Source organism: Phascolarctos cinereus, unplaced genomic scaffold (genome assembly GCF_003287225.1).
Source record: "Phascolarctos cinereus isolate Bilbo 61053 unplaced genomic scaffold, phaCin_HiC Scaffold_2;HRSCAF=192, whole genome shotgun sequence".
Taxonomy (NCBI): domain Eukaryota; kingdom Metazoa; phylum Chordata; class Mammalia; order Diprotodontia; family Phascolarctidae; genus Phascolarctos; species Phascolarctos cinereus.
In genome coordinates this window covers 41,785,958-41,805,894 of record NW_027555625.1, presented here as the reverse complement: position 1 = coordinate 41,805,894, position 19,937 = coordinate 41,785,958, and the positions used below count along the sequence as shown (strand labels likewise).

The 19,937-nt window shown below is 46.6% G+C and overlaps 1 protein-coding gene across 4 annotated transcripts in view; it reads left to right on the top strand.

The window, feature by feature from the left end:
* Nucleotides 1–2,400: 2,400 nt before the first annotated feature.
* The window catches only part of CSNK2A2 (casein kinase 2 alpha 2), a 44,089-nt gene continuing 26,552 nt past the window's right edge, over nt 2,401–19,937 (top strand). For 3 of the 4 annotated variants that reach the window (XR_013484498.1, XM_020963706.2, XM_078149340.1), the window contains exons 1-4: nt 2,401–2,554; nt 3,873–3,984; nt 15,728–15,829; nt 17,996–18,046. Coding sequence is in view for 3 of the 4 variants with exons in the window: in XM_020963706.2 (XP_020819365.1) it covers nt 2,451–2,554; nt 3,873–3,984; nt 15,728–15,829; nt 17,996–18,046 (369 nt within the window). In the remaining variant the exon portion in view is untranslated. The remainder of the gene's footprint in view (nt 2,555–3,872; nt 3,985–15,727; nt 15,830–17,995; nt 18,047–19,937) is intronic. The other variant, XM_020963707.2, reaches the window with a different exon arrangement.

Genomic DNA, 19,937 nt, shown 5'->3' with positions numbered 1-19,937 from the left:
AGAGACAGAGAGACAGAGACACAGAGAGATAGAGATAGATAGAGAGAGAGAGAGAGAGAGAGAGAGAGAGAGAGAGAGAGAAGAGAGAGAGAGAGAGAGACAGAGAATTTCATTTGGGAAGAGATCTGGAAACCTCCAGCCAAATGTCAACATGGGCAAAGACTGTGGCAGGTACACCTAGAATCCCTGTTCTGAGTTCTTTCTCCCCATTAAGTGGTGCCTCCTTCATTTGAGCTAAAGAAATGAAGCTCTAACTATAAGTTTTCAGGCATTTGGAGTATGGATAGTGGGAAGCAAGAGCCTTTCCTGGGTTCTGCAGCATTTTGTCTGAGTCCAACTTTTACAGAACACATCATTTTAATCTGTGAAGTTTGGATTCCGTCAAAGGGCCATGCCTGAGGACCTAGAGGGTCACACATGACCTAGAGGCTGAAGGTGTTCCACCCCTGTTCCAGACACAGTTAGCTGCTGTAGATAGAAAGAAAAATCTGCTATCCTTGCCCTCATGGAGTTCATAGTCTCTTAGGAGAATGAGGGATACAGGGGAGTGGAAAGTTCTGGATGAAGAATGTTCAGGAAGACCTAGCTTCAAATCCTGCCTCAGACCTTTGCTTGCTGTGTGACATTGGCCTCAGTTCCCAGTCTCTGAAAGGAGGAAATTGGACTGGATTGTCTTTCAGATCTCTTCCAAGTCTAAATAGATGATCCTCCTGAGCACCTGAAGGGGCAGGCACCTGTTGTTTGCCTTTCTTTGCATCCCGAGGGCTAGCACAGTGACTGGCATATAGGGAGAATTTAAGAAATGCCTGCTGACTTAGCTAGGGTCATGATCCTGAGGTCTGGACTGAGAGCTATAAGGGAGGGACAAGGAGTAGGAAGATGTAGCTGGGGGGTCTAGGGAAGAGGAAGGTCCAGTTTAGGAGGTCTACTAGAAAAGGAGGGGTGGCCAGGGAGCATATGGGATGTAAAGGGTGGCCAAGAAGGTTAGGACAGACAGAGGTCTAGAGGAGGAGAGTCTGGTTGGGGGGCAGAGTGGGGGGTCCAAGGGAGGAGGGTCGGGGGAAGAGGACTCGGGGAGGAGGGTATGAGGGGATCCGAGGAAGGAGCGCCTGTCTTGGGTCAGGGTCCGAGGGAGGAGGGTCTGGTTGGCGGGGGGGGGGGGGGGGGGGGGCGCCAGAGGACCCGGGGAAGAGGGTCTGGGGGGGACCTAAGGGAGGAGGGTCTGGCTTGGGGCGGGGTCCGAAGGAGGAGGGTCTGGGACTAGGGTCTGACAGGGGCGGGGGTCGAGGGAGGAGGGTCTGGTTTGAGGCGGGGTTCCGAGGGAGGAGCGCCTGGCTTGGAGCAGGGGTCCAGGGGGAGGTCTAAGGGAGGAGAGTCTGGCTTCGGGCGGGTCCGAGGGAGGAGCGTCTAGCTTGGGGCGGGGGTCCAGGGGAGGAGGGTCTGAGGGTAGGGGGGGCATCTAAGGGAGGAGGGTCTGGCTTGGCGCGGGGTCCAGGGGGAGGAGGATCTGAGGGGGTGGCTCTAAGGGAGGAAGGTCTGGCTTGGGGCGGAGGTCCATGGGAGGAGCGCCTGGCTGGGGCGGGGGTCCAGGGGTCCGGGGGAGGAGCGCCTGGCTGCGGCGGGGGTCTAGGGGGAGGAGGGTTTGAGGGTCGGGGGGGGTCTAAGGGAGGAGAGTCTGGGACGAGGGTCTGACCGGGGCGGGGGTCGAGAGAGGAGCGCCTGGCTGCGGTGGGGGTCCAGGGGTCCGGGGGAGGAGCGTCTGGCTGCGGAGGGGGTCCAGGGGTCCGGGGGAGGAGCGCCTGGCTTGGGGCGGGGTCCGAGGCACGAGCACCGCCTCCTTCGAGGAGGGCGGGAGGCTCGGGCGGGCTTTGCCAGCGCGGGGAGCCGGGCGCCGCGTCCTCCCTCCCTGCAGGGGGCGCTGTGGGCGGGGCCGGGCAGCGGGGCGGGCGGCCGGGGCCCCTCCTGCCGAGCTCGGCCCCTTTTCCGGGTTTCCTCCGCCGCCGCGGCCGCCGCCTCCACCTCCTTGGCCTCCGCCGCCGCGGCCGCCGTCGCCGCTCCTCCTCCCCGCCCGCCTCCTGCCCTTCTCCCGGCCGCCCCCGCCGGTGAGGCCGCCGCCGAGGAGCGCGGGACGCGAGCGGAGCGGAGCCGGGGCCGCCGCGGAGCCGCAGCACGAGCGCCCTCCCGCCGCCGCCGCCGGCCCGCCCCGCCCCGCCCTCCGCCCGCCGGCCGCTCCAGGGCCGGGGCGGCCCGGCCAGGCCGGCCCCGCCGCCCGCCCCCGCGGACCCGGCCTGGCTCCGCCGCCCGCCTTCGCCGCCCTCGCCTGCGCCGCCGCCTCGTCGCTGCTGGGGCTCCTGCGCTCGGCGCCCCGGGGCCGCCGCCTGCTGCTCCTGCCGCCCGTGCCCTCGTCGCCGCCGGCCAGCGCCCCCCGCTGCCGCCCGGCGCCGCCCGCCATGCCCGGCCCGGCCGCCGGGAGCAGGGCCCGGGTCTACGCCGAGGTGAACAGCCTGAGGAGCCGCGAGTACTGGGACTACGAGGCGCACGTTCCGAGCTGGGGGTAAAGAAGCCGCCGCCGCCGCCGCCGCCCCGGGCCCATGTGCTCCGGGCCGCCCCCAGCTCCGCGGGAGGAGCGAGCGCACGGCCGGCCGGGCCCCGGCGGGGCGAGGCTGGGCTGGGCGGGGGGGGGGCCGAGACCCCGAGGAAGGCCCCCGGAGGGGGAGGGGGGGCTGCAGGGGGTCCACTTGTGCGAGCCGGCCCATTCCTGCCCCCTTCCGGCGAGGGTCAAATAGAGCCGGGGCTCCCACCCCCTCCCAGTGGAGCGAGGGTTAATGAGAATCGGGGTTCTTGCCTCATTCCCCCTTCCCACTGGGGTGAGAATCAGTTAGAGTTGGGGTTCCCATTCCCCCCCATGGAGTGAGTCAATTAGAGTCAGGGTTCTTACCCTACCTCCCCCTCCCAGTGGGGTAAGGGTCAAATAGAATCGGGGCTCCCACCCCCTCCCAGTGGAGTGAGGGTTAATAAGAATCGGAATTTTTGGGGTTCCTATCCCATCCACCCATGGAACGAGTCAATTAGAATCAGGGTTCTTACCCTCGCCCCCCCTCCCAGTGGGGTGAGGGTCAAATAGAGTCGGAGCTCCTGTCCCCTCCCTCCCCGAGTCAATTAGAGTCGGGGTTCCTATACCATCTCCCCTCATGGAGCAAGTCAGCTAAAGTCGGGGTTCTTATCCTAGCCCCCCCTCCCAGTGGGGCAAGGGTCAATTACTGTCAGGGCTCCTACCCCATTCTCCCCACACCCCTGGAGTAAGTCACGGGGTTCTTACCCCCTCCCCATGGAATGAAGGTTAGAGCTGGGGTTCTTACCCTATTCCCCCCTCCCAGTGGGACAAGAGTCAGAGTTGGGGTTTTTACCCTAGCCCCCTCCCAAAGGAGCAAGGGTTAATGAGAATGGAGTTCTTACCCCATTCTCCACTCCCAGTAGAGTGAGGCTCAAATAGAGTTGGGGTTCTTACCTCCTCCCAGTGGAGTGAGGGTCAATTAGAGTCAGTTTCCTACTCCATCTCCTGCCTCCCGTTGTAGGGAGTGTCATTAGATAGAGTTGGGGTACCTATCCCAACTCTCCACCCAATGGAACAGGTCATTTAGAGAGATTTGGGTTTCCTACTCCCTTTTCCTGCAGTGTAGCAGGTCAGTTAGGGTCAGGTTTGGAGCAAAGTTAGGAGAGCCAGGGGGAGGCTTTGACACTCATTTGGGGGAAGGAATTATGGCTGAATGCAGTTCCAGGGGCTCCATCTGGATGAAGTGTGTGTGACAGAGATTAATGAATTAGTTGACACCAAACCACGGTCACTCAGATGTGTCTCTTGCTCTTCACAGTAATCAGGACGATTACCAACTGGTTCGGAAACTTGGTCGGGGAAAATATAGTGAAGTGTTTGAGGCCATTAACATCACCAACAATGAGAGAGTGGTTGTAAAAATTCTCAAGGTGAGTCACTGTCCTGTTGATGGTACTCTTGTGATTATTATAATAAGAGCAATGACAGCTGATAATTCTATAGCTTTTGGAGGTTTGCAAAGCCATTTACATGTCTTATCTCATTTGAGCCTCGCCATCCTTATGATAGCATGAGCTGTTTACCCATTTTGCAGATGAGGAAATTCAGACTCATAGAGGCAGGATCACATAGCTAGCGAGTGTCTGGGGCAGAAGTCTAGCTTGAGTCTTCCTAATTCCAGGTCCAGTGCTCTATCCACACCACCACCTAGGTTTTAAATTTTATCTAAAATTTCATGTTAGTTTTCTAGTTCACAAGGGAAACATTTACTACCACCTTCCAGAGTAAGAAGTGATGTTTGACTATGCAGAAGATCTTATCTTTGCTTTCCATCCAACTAAAAATCTTCCTCCATTAATCTTCCCCATCCCATTTTCTATTCACCACCAAAAAATGACGAACTAGGGGTAATGTTGACAAAATCTAAACATGGTGTTTTAGGAATGGACCTGTTACTAACATAAAGATTCTGGGTCCCCCTAGCAAACATCTCAGGTGGAATTCCGTTACCTGTTTTTCAGTTGCCAGGTCAGTAAATCGCCCTCAGTAACTAGTTCCTTTATTTCCTGGGCCTTCCTTTGGGCAAGGTTTACTTGAGCATTATTTATGTTTAATGGATGTTTTTATTCATTTGTAAGAGGAAATTTCATCTGGCATTGAGATGGATTCAAAGGTTGAGTGATGCTGGTCAGAGGTGGGGAAAAAAAGGCCACATAACCATAACCTGTTCATTTGGCTGTGGGGATGATGTGCTGTGAGGTCATGATCTTGTGTGTTGGGATGTTTATTATTAGTTTGTCAGGAATGGTAGAACACGGACTCATTTGGAATAGGTCTTGACACTAACAACAGGAGGAGCCCTCTGGAATCAAATGTTGCCTCTGTGGTGGCTGTTTTCCTGGCAGAAATCAACACTACAAAAGAATGGAGCTAAAACAACAACTTGAGTATGGCATTTTTAATGGAGGATGTAGTGACGTGCTCTTATAGCCATGGACCTTTTTGTTAACTCTTACATAACCCACCTAGGGTAATTATCCCACAGCATAGCCAGAACAAACAGAAATACTGGACTGAAATTTCCCAAGTTGATAATGGAACTGGCTCTTGATAATAATGTTTGATAAGGGGCACAGCAGAGAAACTCTTGGAATCTAATGCTCATGGCAGGTCAGTTCTGATTTATTCAAGTAATTATGAAGAATAAAGGGAATTAAGTGAAATGAGCTCGGCTGGTAGCTGTGCCTTCCTGGTCCAGTAGCATTTTGAGTAGTTTTGCAGACTAAGAGTATGATTAAAACATTTTTTCATATCTTAGTGTTAGTACTATCTATGAATGATGATCCTTGTTTGGTGTGTATTCCTGAGTTTCTACTCTGGCAGTATTGAGGGGGGGAATGGTTTCCCAACAGTGATCCATCCTTCTGCTGGAGGAGCAGGGACATGTGCCATGGCACAACGAGGGAGGGCCGATGATAGATTGAATTTTACTTTCCTCTTTGTGAACACAAGGGATAATCATAATGCAAGCAGTTTTTAAACAGACACACACTATCTTTTGTAAGTATTGGCCTCTTCAAAGTAGTCATCTTTCGAGTTATAGACATTTTTTCTAAGGATGTTCCCACTGTACGAAACATTTTAGAAACTTCTTGAGATTGCATCCAGAACCAGCTGTGAGCATGACCAAAAAAAATCAACCTTATTTTTCTACCTCTTTTTTTTTAAGATTTTTTTTTAACCCAAAATGCTGTTCCCAAACTTGATCACCCACCCTCTTTCACTTGAATTGGCTCCACATGCCTTTTGGTTATTTTCTTAGCTATTGAGGAGGTTTGTTCCAAAAGCCTTTTTTAGTTTCCAAAAGTGTTTTGAGCAAATGGCAACTTGATTGGAATATGTATGTAGTATCATAAGGTTAACCACTTTGAAGAATCTGATACTTGTTGGCAGACATATCTTACCTGTAAATTGAGGAATGTTTATTTCAAAAATCAGTTTTGTTTAATAGTCACACCTTATAATAATTCTGAGTAGTGGCTTCACTGGGCAAATTATACCCACCCCCCCCCAACAAAACTAACACTTGGCTGTTGGTTCTCAAAATAGCTTAGTGAGATGGAAGCTCTGCACCCTGTTTTTACGGGTGGAGAAGCTTGCCAGAGGACTCTCTTTGTGTACCTGAAAGAGATGCAGTACACTGAGGTTTGCTGGGTTTTAGGCTAATGCTTTGTTTACCAAGCTGCAGTGTCTCTGGCTTCCTGACCTAGGATCAGAACACTAGATGATGTTGAGGACCGTGTCAGATTAAGAGCTGGTTCTGGGGTTGATGGGAGCATTGGCTAAGTATCCTTTGGATGAGAACCTCTTGACAAACACGTTTTCATCAGCATGGGGTCAGGATCACCTTGCCTCCCTTTGTGAACACTAATCAGCACAACACATTACACAAAATCCTGACATTTTATGCCTCTTTACCTGCATGGGTTGAGAAACCACAGTGAAGTTAGTGCTTTTTCATTGTATGTCTGACAGGCTGGATTCAAGTTGGTGTAAGTGACTTGAAAAACATTAGAATCTTTGTTTTTGAAATGCCCTACTATATCCAGATAAGGTATAGTTGACATTCCTCCTTTTTGGGTGTGTCTTCTGATAATCGATTAGAGAAGAGTCAAGTCTGTTGTAAATGACTAACTGCATTTAGTACTGGGGGGACCTGAGAAAAGCTGCCTCTTTCAAATAATCCTGCTGTGAGTTAGCTACAGCTGGAAAATGAGTGAATTTAAGGGAAATGCACAAAATGATAAGTCAATTCCTTAAGAAAAGAGCCTACCTTTTTCAGTATTCTGTAAAGTGAAGAGGACCATGGATATTTGGAAGGCAACTCAGAGGCCGTGGAATCTAACCTCCTCATTTTACAGATGAGGAAACTGAGACCTAGAGAGGAGGGACTTACCAAGGTCACACAGAGTGAATGGCAGAGTTGCTCAGTTTCATTTTCAGAGGCAGCATCAGGAAGCACCTGTGTTCAGATTCTGCCTTTGACACTAGCCGTGGGACTCCACGCATATGTTTGCTTGTTCTCTTCTCCTTTAGATGGTGAGCTCCCTAGGGGCAGAGACCATCTTTCTTTTAAACCCCAGCACTTAGCGGGGAGAATGGTGGTACATAGCAGGTGGTTAATCAGTGCTTATTGACTGACTTACCCTGGGTGAAACCACTTGACCCCTCTTACCCTCAGTTTCTCTATCTGTAAAATAATGATAATAGCATTTTCCCTCCTGGAGTACATAAGATCAAATGAGATAATTATGTAAAGTGCTTTCCAAACTGAAATGCCACCTTAGTGGGAGCTATCATTATGAACAGAACCTACTGGATTTACTTCTGTAGGTCCTGTGCATAGTCTGCTGCGCCTCGAGGCCACATGTAGCCTTCTAGGTCCTCAAGTGTGGCCCTTTGACTGAATCCAAACTTCACAGAACAAATTGCTGGCTCTGGCCCCACACGGTGCAGCTTCCATCAAGAAGACCTGGATTTGAGCCCCTCCTTGGGCACATCCTGCCTCTGGGACTCTGGGCAGGGCTTTTAGGACGGCTTGTGCCCATTGGACTCTACTGCTTGGTTTCGGAAGAACAGGTGCTAATCTTGGAATTCCTGTACCGGGAGTTCTCTGTGTTGGTGAAATCACAAGTATAGTTTGATCTGGATTTGTAATGCTCACCTGTTGTCTCTATATGCAGATCCTAACCGTGTGTGTTAGGATTCTGAACTGAGGAAGTGAAAAGTCCACCCCCCCCATCAGTCAGTGGGGCATGATTAAAAAGAAAAAGCCCAATAACTCAGCAAGCTCGCATGGCCCCCAAGGCACAAGAAGAGCCCGGGAGGGTTCTGTACCTTTTTGTTTGATACAGAAGTCTGTGAGAGAAGCGGGGGTGATGTATATAAAGGAATGGTGGGAGAGGTGTGCCCTAGATTTCAGTTGACCGGTATTGAGCAGCACCTGTGTGAATTGGCATTCCCATAGAGCACTGACAAAGACATTGTCCTTGCTGAACATTGGGAGGAGAAATTTTTAGAAACACTTACACGTACAGTGGCTGGGAAATTGTTGTTTTAAAATTGTCTGTGAATTGTCTTCTTGGTAACAGCTCAGCTGACTAGTGTTTCTGTTGGCTTTCTGAGCACGTGACCATTTTTTTACAGAGATGGTAGGGATCCTGGGGGGGTTCTCTCATAAAGGGTGAGAAGCCTGCCCCTTCCCTACCTGCTCGAGTTAGTGGCTGTTGGTGGCTTGAGAGCTGGGCCACCTTCCTCTTCCGAGCCCTGCGTGGTCCTTTTCCTCTTTTATTTTCCCTGATGATAAGTTCTCTCCTTTACATTCACACAGGCAACGAGTTATATAGATCAAAGGCTGTCTCTCTCTTCCCCTTCCCCCGGCAAGATATTCAGGCTGTATCTCTTTGAATCTGTTGTGGAGTCTTGTTTTCAAAAAATCTTTTTCTCCAGGCAACCCTTTAAGACTGCACATTGCAGTGTTCTGATAGTATTGTCAGGTTTCAGAGTGACGCTGCCCTGGATATTTTTAAACAAAATTTCATAGATACTTGGCAGAATACGGAACCACGTATATGAAATATGGTGTGTATTTAGATTCTTAAAGTAATCGATTCTCCGTGGTTAGTTACTTTGGGAGTTGGAGGAGTTCTTATTGATTCTGTTGGACCTGAAGTCTCAGAATTGTGGACTCCCAGTGCCGGGGAAGGCCTTTGGAGTCACCGAGTCCGAGCCCTGGTCTTCGAGGTGAGGAAGCCATGCCCAGGGGCACCTTGAGGACCTGGAGGTCTCTCCTCACGTGGTAAAGTTGTCACAATCCTCTTTGGTTTTTTAGTACAAATTCCAAAAACAACTTTCATTTTACTCTGTGAAAAGTAAAGTTGCTTTTGGTAATTCCAAAAATGTCCTGACTTCATGTAAGTAGTTGGGTTGTGCAATTAGCAAATGTACAATTAATTGAAAGTAGGCTGCATCCTAGTAGCCATTGTTTTCCACAGTTGCTGGTGATGAAATGAATGCTTTGGTGATGTAATCAATGGTTTGTTGGTAGTGGAGCAAAAGGAACTCAACCGGTTTGAAATACCCTGGCTGCTGGAGTCCAGTCCTAAGTCTGCCCCTCCTGCTTCATGGATGTGCCCTTAGGATGGGCAGGAGGGACTTGAGTGCAGCTCTGATGGGACCGGTCACCGAACTCCGTACAGAGTTCATGGCATAGACTTTTTTATTTTGTCTTTGTATTCTTAGTACCTCACACATAGTAGGTCCTTTGGGCTTAGATCATGTACACTGCACCATTAGTGTTAGCATTATAAGGGCAAAAATGAAACAGTCCCTGCCCTCAGGCAGCTTGTATTTTACCAGGGAGGTGCAATGTGTATGCCAGATAAATAAATACACAGTATATAGCAAGTGATACAAAGTAATTTCAGAAGAGCCAGTGAAGGAGAGCAGTAACAACTGGAGCAAATCCCCAAAACCACCTGTTGAAGGGACCCTCCAAGCTTACCTTGAAGGAAACTAGGGAATCAAAGGTACAGTCAAGGACAGAGTACTCTCAGACAGAGGAGACAGGCTGGAGACGGCTTGTCCCCTCCAGGAAGGGCTCCTCACAGTGAGCGTGGGTGTGTACAGAAAGCAGACTGGAACACTAATGGGGGCTCAGGGGGTGGGGCGCTTTACATCCCAGCCTAAAGATGGGGACAGCAGAAATGTGAAAGTGAGGTCAGAGGTTTTAACTGTGCTCACATGTCCGAGGAGTTTGAATCTGCCCGGCAGTGTTAATTACTTGGGATTGCTTGGAGAGTTTCAGCTTTTGCATTTCTTAACAGCTGTCAGCAAGGTTGCGTCTTGTTGCTGTGGGTCTCAGTTTTCATTTAAAAAGTTCAACCTCACATTGGGGAAGGCAAGAGCTGCAGGAGCGACGTTATTGTCCCTGGGCTGCCTAGCGTTAGGTTCTCCCCGAAGTGCTCGGATTTGATGTTTATTTCTGACACTCTAGGGCAGGCAGATGATGGGAAGAGGAAACTTGTTCTCCTTCTCTGACTTGTTCCACAAAGTTTAACGTGTGTATTATTTTCTTTAAGCATATTGTGCTTAAAGTATGCTTTGTTCTCTGTTGTACTCTTATGTAGCTAGATTTAGTGTTTCAAGTTCTCAAATTTAGATACTTTTGAGATATCTGTTCTTCATTTTATCCACTAAAATTTAAGTAAAGAAAATACAGTGGTATGTTAACATAGCCGAACTGCTTTGGTTCAGACTTTCTAAACAAGGCTTCTATGAGCTGAGATCCAACGTGGAGTAACAAAACTTAAAATAGGAATATTTTTCCAGAAGTAAGGGGTTGAACCAGGAGATTGCCATGGAAGCCTTTGTATCTCATCTCAACTTTGAATGGCTATTGTGCATATGTGTTGGTTTGTTAATTCCTGGCGAGAAGTTGAGAATTCTCATATCTGTAAAAAAAAAAAAACCCGAAATAATTCATCTTACCAGATCAGGGTCCTTCATTGGTGTGGAGTTGGAAGAAAGTAATTTTATAGCTCCCTCTGCTCCATTATAAGACCTTCTGTAAAATAATGAAATGCAAAATCATTAACTTTCTTCTATGGTCATGCTCTCCAATTCCATTTGGAAGATTAAAGTTACCATTCCCAAGGAGCTCATTTGTGGTTTGGCTGCTGGAACATCTCCCAAGTTTAAAGGGCTGAGCATAGATTAGATGGAGTCGAAGGTTAATTCAGGCCAAAAATTAGGTGCCTGCACTTTCATGGTATTTGCCTTTGGTTTGGGCTACAGGACACTTTGTGGTCCTCTAGGGAAGGGGCAAAGCCAAGAAAATATAGCCCTGTCCTTGCACACCAGTCCTTCCAGGTATGGGCTGCCATCCCCAACTACCAGAATGGTATTTGAAAGTTGAGATCCTAAGCAAGTGAATAGGTTTTACTCATATCATGGCAGAAATGGGCCATCCAGGAGCACTGTGTCTGCCCTCACTGTTGTTAACTAAGAGAAGAATAGCTAGGATTCATGGAGCACTGGAGGGTTTGGAAGGGGCTTTACAAAGACTACCTCAGAATATCTGGTTTGCATGAGAGATGCTCTTTATTTGTATGGGATAGCCTTGCTAAAGCATCTCATTCAGGGGACCATTCCCTACAGCTGGCCTAGTACTTCTGTATCAAGATTACAGTTGGCAGGGTTGGTGCTTTCTTTGCTGTTATTTCTAGGAAGTTCCTTGCTGTTTTCTACTGCCAGATGACCACTCCACGAGTTGCTTTCCTTTGAAAAGCATTGCTTGTTGTGTTAGCATGTGCTGAATAATTGATAGGCAGAAGGCCCCTTTCTCTAGGTCACTGGGCCTCAGCCTTTGTAGGGAGGAGCTCATTTTCATGGAAACCCTGATCCCTGGGGGCAGGTGTTCCTCAGACTGTGAGAGTGGGGGAGGGGGCTACTGTGGATTTTTTTTTTTGTCAGTTTAGTAACCTGGAGCTAAGCTATAGCACTGTGGTAAACTATAGCTGAGGCAGCTGACTGCAGTGGAAAGAGCACTAGCTCTGGGGCCAGGGGACCCAGAAGCTCTGCTTCTGGTCCTTAATCCCTGGTGTGACCACAGGCAAGTCATACGCCTTCCCTGGGCCTCGGCGTCCTGATCTCTAAAAGGGGCGGTGTGCGCTTGCACTGCATGGTCTTTGAGCTCTGTGAGCGCAGTCCTGGACGCCGTCAGGAGAAGCGTGTGATTGGTGACGGTCCCTTTGGCTTGTGCGTGTGTCTGTGTGTATGTGTGTATGTGTACCAAGTTCACCTGAACAGAATGCTCAGCACATCTTGTAGCACTGTGGCCCGCCAGTTGGCATCACTTTCCGTTTGCCTGTGCAGATGTGTGGATGGCTGTTGATGTCTCATTCTTAGCTTGTTGTTCCCACAGACACATATCTTTGCAGAGTTCTCTTCTGCCCCTGCTCGTCCGTGTGCTTTGCACTCTGCAGTCATGTTTAATGTGTTGTTCTGGAGGCCTTGTCTGTCACTCACTGAAAAAAGGGACGTGCAGTAGGGATAATGCTTTTCTTCTGAAACATCATTTGAGTCAGTACACTGCTCAGCTGGCAGTCTCCTGCTGAATCCTAAATGTGAAGAGGTTTTCAGTCAGTGTCAGAGCACAAGCTGATCTCTTTTGTGCTGATCCAACATCTGTTTCTTTAGAAATGGGATCCAGTGGGGGGCGGGGCCACAGTGGCAGAGTGAAAGCAGTGACTTGCTTGAGCTCTCCCCCAAACCTCTCCAAATACTCATAAAAAAAGTGGCTCTGAACAAATTCTGAAGCAGTAGAACCCACGAAAAGACAGAGTGAAACAAACTTCCAGCCCAAGACAACCTGGATGATTGATCAGAAAAGGGTATCGTGCTGGGCTGGGAGCGCAGTGAACCTGGAGCGGGCCTCAGAGGACTGAATCACAGGCAGCTGTGGAGGTTTCCAGACTCCTCAATCCACCAATGCCAAAGAAAGCTTAGAAGGTCGGTGGGAAAAGTCTGTTTCTGTCAGTGCTGAGAAAGGAAGGTGGGGTCAGTTCCCCAAGAGCTTGGCCCGGGGGGGGGGGGCAGCTGCTTCCCAAGCTTCCAGCCCAGAGACTGAGGGGGAATCCAGTGGCTGATCAGAGAGGGACTGCAGGGATCTCTTGCTTTGCCTGTGTTTGGATCTGGGTTACAGTTCTGGGCGGTGGTGCTGGGGTGAGGAGGATTGCTGGCATGGTACAGCTTGGAGTGGCTGTGGAGAGGAACCCTCCTTCACAGTTACAGGACAGAAAGGAATACTTGTGGTCACAGGGCAGGAAAGGAGTAAACACCTCGCCCCTTATCATACCACCTTGGAAGAACTGAAAATTTACAGGTCCCTACAAGTATCTCTGAAAACAGCTACACAAACCCCTGAAGCTTGGGACAGTACATTCTCCACATTGGAAGCAGACTCTTACCTTAACAAAGAGTTTAAAACTCAAGTAATTGGCTGGGATCATGAGCAAGCAGTGCAAAAAGAGTCAGACTATATTATCTTTGGTGAAAAAGAAGATCAAAATATACAACCAGAAGAAGACAACAAAGTCAAAGCTCCTACATCCAAAGCCTCCAAGAAAAATATGAATCAGTCCCAGGCCTTGGAAGAGCTCAAAAGGGATTTTGAGAAGCAAGTAAGGGAAGTAGAGGAAAAACTGAGAGTGATGCAAGAAAATCATGAAAAACAAGTCAACAGCTTGCTAAAGGAGACCCAAAAAAATACTGAAGAAAATAACACCTTAAAAAATAGCCTAACCCAAATGGCAAAAGAGGTCCAAAAAGCCAATGAGGAGAAGAATGCCCTAAAAAGAAAAATTGGCCAAATGGAAAAGGAAGTCCAAAAGATTACTGAAGAAAATACTTCCTTAAAAATTAGAATAGAGCAATTGGAAGACAGTGACTTTATGAGAAATCAGACATGTAGAACAAATCCAAAAGAATGAAAAATTAGAAAACAATGTGAAATATCTCATTGGAAAAACAACTGAGCTGGAAAATAGATCCAGGAGAGAGAATTTAAAAATTATTGGACTATCTGAAAGCCATGATCAAAAAAAGAGCCTAGACATCATCTTTCAAGAAATTATCAAGGAAAACTGCCCTGATATAGAACCAGAGGGCAAAATAGAAATTGAAAGAATCCACAGATCTCCTCCTGAAAGAGATCCCCAAAGGAAAACTCCTAGGAATATTGTAGCCAAATTCCAGAGTTCCCAGGTCAAGGAGAAAATATTACAAGCTGCCAGAAGGAAACAATTCAAGTACTGTGGAAACACAATCAGGATAACACAAGATTTAGCAGCTTCTACATTAAAGGACCGCAGGGCATGGAATATAATATTCCGGAGGGCAAAGGAGATAGGATTACAACCAAGAATCACCTACCCAGCAAAACTGAGTATAATCCTTCAGGGGAAAAAATGGTCATTCAGTGAAATAGAGGACTTTCAAGCATTCTTGATGAAAAGACCAGAGCTGAATAGAAAATTTGACTTTCAAATACAGGACTCAAGTGGAACATGAAGAGGTAAACAGGAAAGAGAAATCATAAGAGACTTATTAAGATTGAACTGTTTACATTCCTGCATGGAAAGATGATATTTATAACTCATGAGACCTTTGTCAGTATTAGGGTAGTTGGAGGAAAAAATTATATGTATGTATATGTAGATAGATAGATAGAGGGCACAGGGTGAGTTGAAGATTAAGGGGTCATATCTGGAGAATAAAATTAAGGGATGAGAGAGGATTATACTCGGAGAAGAAGAAAGGGAGAGGTAGAATGGGGTAAATTATCTCACAAAAAAAAAACAGAAAAGTCTCTTAGTGGAGGGGAAACGGGGAAGGTGAGAGAGAATGAGGAATCTTATTCTCATAGGATTTGGCTTAAGGAGGGAATAACATACACATTCAATTGGGTATGGAAATCTGTCTTACCCTACAGGAAAATGGGGGAGAAGGGGACAAGAGAGCAGGGGATGATAGAGAGGAGGGCAGATTGGGAAAGGGAGTAATCAGAAGTAAATACTTCTGAGGAGGGACAGGGTCAAAAGAAAGAATAGAATAAATGGGAGGGCAGGATAGGATTAAGGGAAATAGAGTTAGTTTTTCACCATGTTGCTTATGGCATGTTTCGCATAACTGCGCATGTACAACCTATGTTGAGTTGCTTGCCTTTTCAATGAAGGTGGGTGGGGAGGGAGGAAGAGAGAAAATTTGAAACCTAAAGTTTTAAAAACATATGTTTAAAAAAAATGTTTTCACATGCTACTGGGAAATAAGAAATACAGGAAATGGGGTACCGAAGTCTGTCCTGCCCTACAGGAAAGTAGAAGGGGAAGGGGATAAGAGAAGGGGAGAGAGATAGAAGAGAGGACAGACTAGGGGAAGGGAGATTCAGAATGCATGCCATCTTGGGGTGGGAGGGGGGAGATGGGGTATAAATTTGGAATTCAAAAACTTGTGGGAGTGAATGTTGAAAGCTAAAAATAAATAAATTTACATTAAAAAAAAGAAAAGAAAAAAGAAGTGGGATCCAGTGTGAGAGCTTAGTGAGTCTGCTGCCGACTTCACGTCCTAGATCTGAAGTCCATGGGAGCCAGCAGCTGAGACTAACCCAAGTTCGAAATTGGATTGCCATGGACTGGCCTCCACTTGCTTGCTGGAAGGTGAACCAGTGCAAGAACAGGTGTCTTCCTGCCTTGTTTCAGTTTTGGGGTGGGGGGGTCTGTGGACTGTAAGATGTATAGCTGCTAGTTCAGAGATGTTAAGATGTTAGAGAGTGTTAAGATTTTCCAGGTGGCATTTGTCTGTCTAGCAGACAAGCCAGATCTGGAGAACAGACTGACCTGAATGGGATGAGTTTAAGGGTCTCTGGCATCCGAGCTCCACGAGGCTGCAAAGGCCTGGAACTTAAACTCACTCTAATGGGCTCGGATGTTTGACCTCCTGCCTTCTTGAGGTTTAGAGAAACATTTTATCAAACAGCCTAGTTGTGTAGGATACAAGTAAACCAGAGTTAACTTCAAAAGGAGTCTCACTTCTAATTGCTCTTATGTATTTAAGCCAGTGAAGAAAAAGAAGATAAAACGAGAGGTTAAGATTCTGGAAAATCTTCGAGGTGGAACAAATATCATTAAGCTCATTGACACTGTGAAAGACCCAGTGGTAAGTGCCTGAGGGGCTTTGGGGTCCCACACTAGGGTAGTGAAATGTTTTTAAGCTGTGCTTATAATCTGGGATTTTTCTTCTGCCTCCGTAGTGCCTCAACAGCCTGCCATTTTTGTGGTTATTTTAAAAACCAAAGAGAACAGAAATACCCTTTATTTAGGATGCTGATCATGCTTATCTTTTGTGGAATGATTTTTTTTTAACCTGAAAAGAGTTTTGGCAGTCCAAAATACCAACTACCGCTAATTTTTCTTGGAACCCTCGGATTCCATAGAGCATAGTTGTTTGAAAAATACCTTCAAATGAAAATAAGACCCCTGTTCTTCATCCTAAAGATTTAATGCTATAACAATATTGCAAGTATTTCAGGGTTTACATATTCTGTATTCTGCTGAAATTTCCCAAGGATTTTTTTTTAACCTATTTCAGATTTGATGTTGCTGAATTAGTTTCTTTAGTGGGATAACTAAATTTTAGTTATTTTGACTGACTAGTTCAGGTTGAAGAAGTCCCTCACTTTTCTTCCATCTCATGTCTTCTTCTCTTTTGCTTTTCTGTTTTTCTTCAGACACCCCTAGTTACTTTCTCCTTTTCCATAATAACCTAATTTCCTTTGAAGAAATTTACTAGTCTTCATCTGTGGTGTGTGCTAAACAAATTAAGGTGTCTCTTCATTTTTTCTTAAAGACCTGAGACAATTGGTAAGATAAGCCTAATTCAATCCAGCAAACATTTGTGAATTTTTCTTCTTGTGTATAGAGCACTGTGCTTGGATGTTAGGAAGATATGGAGAATGAGTAAAACATGATACCTGCCTTCTTGGAGTTTAGAGAATTAAAATGACAGCATGTATAGCTGAAATTTTTGTGATGCAGCATTGAATTACAGCTGTCTCCTTGAGAGAATGGTCACCATTAATGCCTAGAAATCAATGCCTGCTGCAGGATTGTCACATTTAAAAGCAACTCCATGTCAAACAGTGTGGATTCAAATGACATTGTTTTCTCCTGTGGACACACTTTAGTGGCTCTTAACCATACGCAGAATGCTAGAGAACATACTTGTGTCCCATTCATCCTTGGTGTAGGGGCCATTACCTGGGCCTGAGAGGTAAACAGCACCCTCAGGATGAATGCCCAGCGAGCATGCTTGCTTTGGCTGTGGCAGCTCCTGATCATTGCAGTTGGGATAGCTAAGGGAGCAATAGTCACCTGCCAGCCTCTGGGTGACAGAGACCTGTGCTGGTGGTAGAAGAGGAGGAAGTGGACTCTTCAGTCCACCTGGATGGTGTTGGTGGTGAATCAGTGTGTTAGTTCCTGCCACCACTGTTTGTTGGGCTGGTTAAGGGGTAATCCAGATGGGGCCTGTTCTGGACTTCTAGGGGCTTAGCTCCTAGGTGACTACTGCCCGTTTCTATCAGATCAGACACGAGCTGTAAAGCTTTTCATGACTACTGTCTTCTCTCTTGTCTCCCTCTCTAAACTATAACCTGCTTTTTTCCTTCTATTTGAGAATGAACTTGACCCAAGTTGATCATTCCTTGATTTTACTTTTGAACCAACCTGGTATATGAACATCAGGATTTAGACAACAGATTTGGGGTGGTTGTACATTTTAGGCAAAGATTCTCAAGACTTCTTTAACTAGATAAAGTACAGCATTTACAGTATTAATTATAAACAGCCTTTCATCACCTGGGTCATATGAAGTCCAGCAGTGTCCAGAGTCTAGTCTCTCTCAGCGAAGGGTCCAATTTTCTGCTTTAGCTCACTGAATGCTTTCTAGACAAAATCCAGAATCACTCTGTCAGCTTTTTTTGATTTACTCGGAACAGGCCAAGATATAACACTTAGAACATCATTTCTGGTCACCAAGTGGTAATGCTGAGAAGTGCAATTTCTAATTTAATGGGCCAAGCCTATTGATAATCAGGAGCATTAGGCGGGTTTCATTAGGCACTCATTTTGTATGTCTTCGCCTCGAATACATTGTGGCCCAACTCAGCCCGGATTCTGATCAGAATTATTAAACCGTGGCTGATGGCATGAACTCTTCATTGAGATTCCAGAGCATTGTGGTTTTGAATCTAAGTGGGAACTTGGGAGTATACAGCAAAAGCAAACTGTATTTTTTTTTCTTAAAAATCACTTCTATCTCTTACAGTCAAAGACTCCAGCTTTGGTGTTTGAATACATCAACAATACAGATTTTAAGGTGAGTATATATATCTAAGGATCTATCTATAGAAATTCATTTGTCATCTCTTAGGTATACAGATTAGGAAGGAAGATGCATTTTAGATATGCTAAAACTCAAGAAATGTTGGAAGGACTGGAAAGACTATAATTGGTGAGGGTAGGAAATAATAAAATTGATGAATTACCACGTTTTGTGATAGTCTGGCTAACAGATTAGGGCCTTCACAGAGTAACAAAGTAGAAATAGTACAATTGTTGTTCTTCCTGGTAACCACCGAAAGTAGTGATTAGAAAGCAGAAAAATGAGAAGGGTTATCGCATTTCAAAAAGTTACTCACACCCCTCCCACTCTTAAGATAGCCCTGCCTGCTCTACTGTGTCTTCAGTCTAAGATAATCCCTCTGCTGTGATGGTCTATTTCTGGCCAACCTGTTGATGGAGATGTAGCTTCGATCTGTTCAGAACTCCTGTGGGGCTAGTATGGAGCAATGATAACCGTGGACTGACACGGCCCTTTTTTGGTTAGAAAGAATATGTTATGTATTAAACCCAAAGCACTTACAAATGTATTTGTACACGTCTAGTCTAGTGTCTAGTGTGTCTTCCTTCAAGCCAGTTACAGCACTTGTATGTTGGTGGCTTTTTGGGTTTATGAAGACTAAAACCCTCCTGTTGTGAGTTTGGAGCATGAGATGGAGGCTCTAGCTGAAACACACACCTCTTTATGGTGACACTGTCCAGTCAGCTGTTATTGAGGCAGCATGGCATCTGGTGATCCGAAGGCCTGCTTCTGATGCATACTCACCTCACAGTGCCCCTGGCAGCTTTAAGACTAGCAGATACAGTTTGCTCATGTGCGTTGGCTGGTGGAGTTTACACACTGAGAGTTGCTGAAGCCCATGAAATCACAAGTCTGGAGCAGACTAGACTTCTTAGAAGTACCTTGTAGAACTCTGGGTTAATCTTGAAAAAAAAATCTCAAGTTTTTGGAGGTAAATGGCAAAATTATAAGTGATTGAAATGAGTTTACTCTGCTAACCCTGTATCAGGGAATATGAGGATTCTGTTTTGTTGTGGTTGCCATGATTGAGAAGTGAACTAAGGTGGGTCGACGCTTGAAAAACTTAGGTACTTATTGGAAATGTTGATTTCTGGGGGCAGCTAGGTAGTGCAGTGGATAGAGCACCGGCCCTGAAGTCAGGAGGACCTAAGTTCAAATCCGGGCTCAGACACGTAATACTCACTAGCTGTGTGACCCTGGGCAAGTCACTTAACCCCAATTGCCTCACCAAAAAAGAAAAAGGAAAAGGAAATGTTGAATTCTGTTGAGAATGAAAGGATTTAATCCTTACGTTAAATTTTCCTTAGAATAGTCATCTCTACAAGGTAAGGTTAACAATTACAAAAAGTAAGGAAGAACACCCACATAATAACATGTTGGCAAATTTCACATAATACACGATGCAACTTTTTCTAGCTATGACAGCTTTTCCATTTAGGATTGCTTTGTAGATGTGAAACATTCAATAGTGAACAGTTCCTCTGAAACAATGAGCTCTCTGCTGCCCCTTCCCCTTTTTTCCCTCAGAGTGGTCCTAGAGTATTTTTTTTTGTTTTGGCTGGGCAGTGGGGTTAAGTGACTTGCCCAGGGTGTCGTGTGTCGGAGGCTGGATTGGAACTCAGGTCCTCCTGACTCCAGGGCTGGTACTCTGTCAGAGTATTCTCACTGATATATGGCTCATCGCATTTTGCAGCATGAGTGACCCAGTTTCTGGACATTTTTAATCGGTCGTGAGTGGGAATACGCAAAGAGTGACTCTTTCTTGATGTGCCAGATCTTCAGAAGCTTTCTGAACCCCACTAGGCGGGTGCTGTGGTGGTGCTGATGCCAGCCCGACCACATCGTC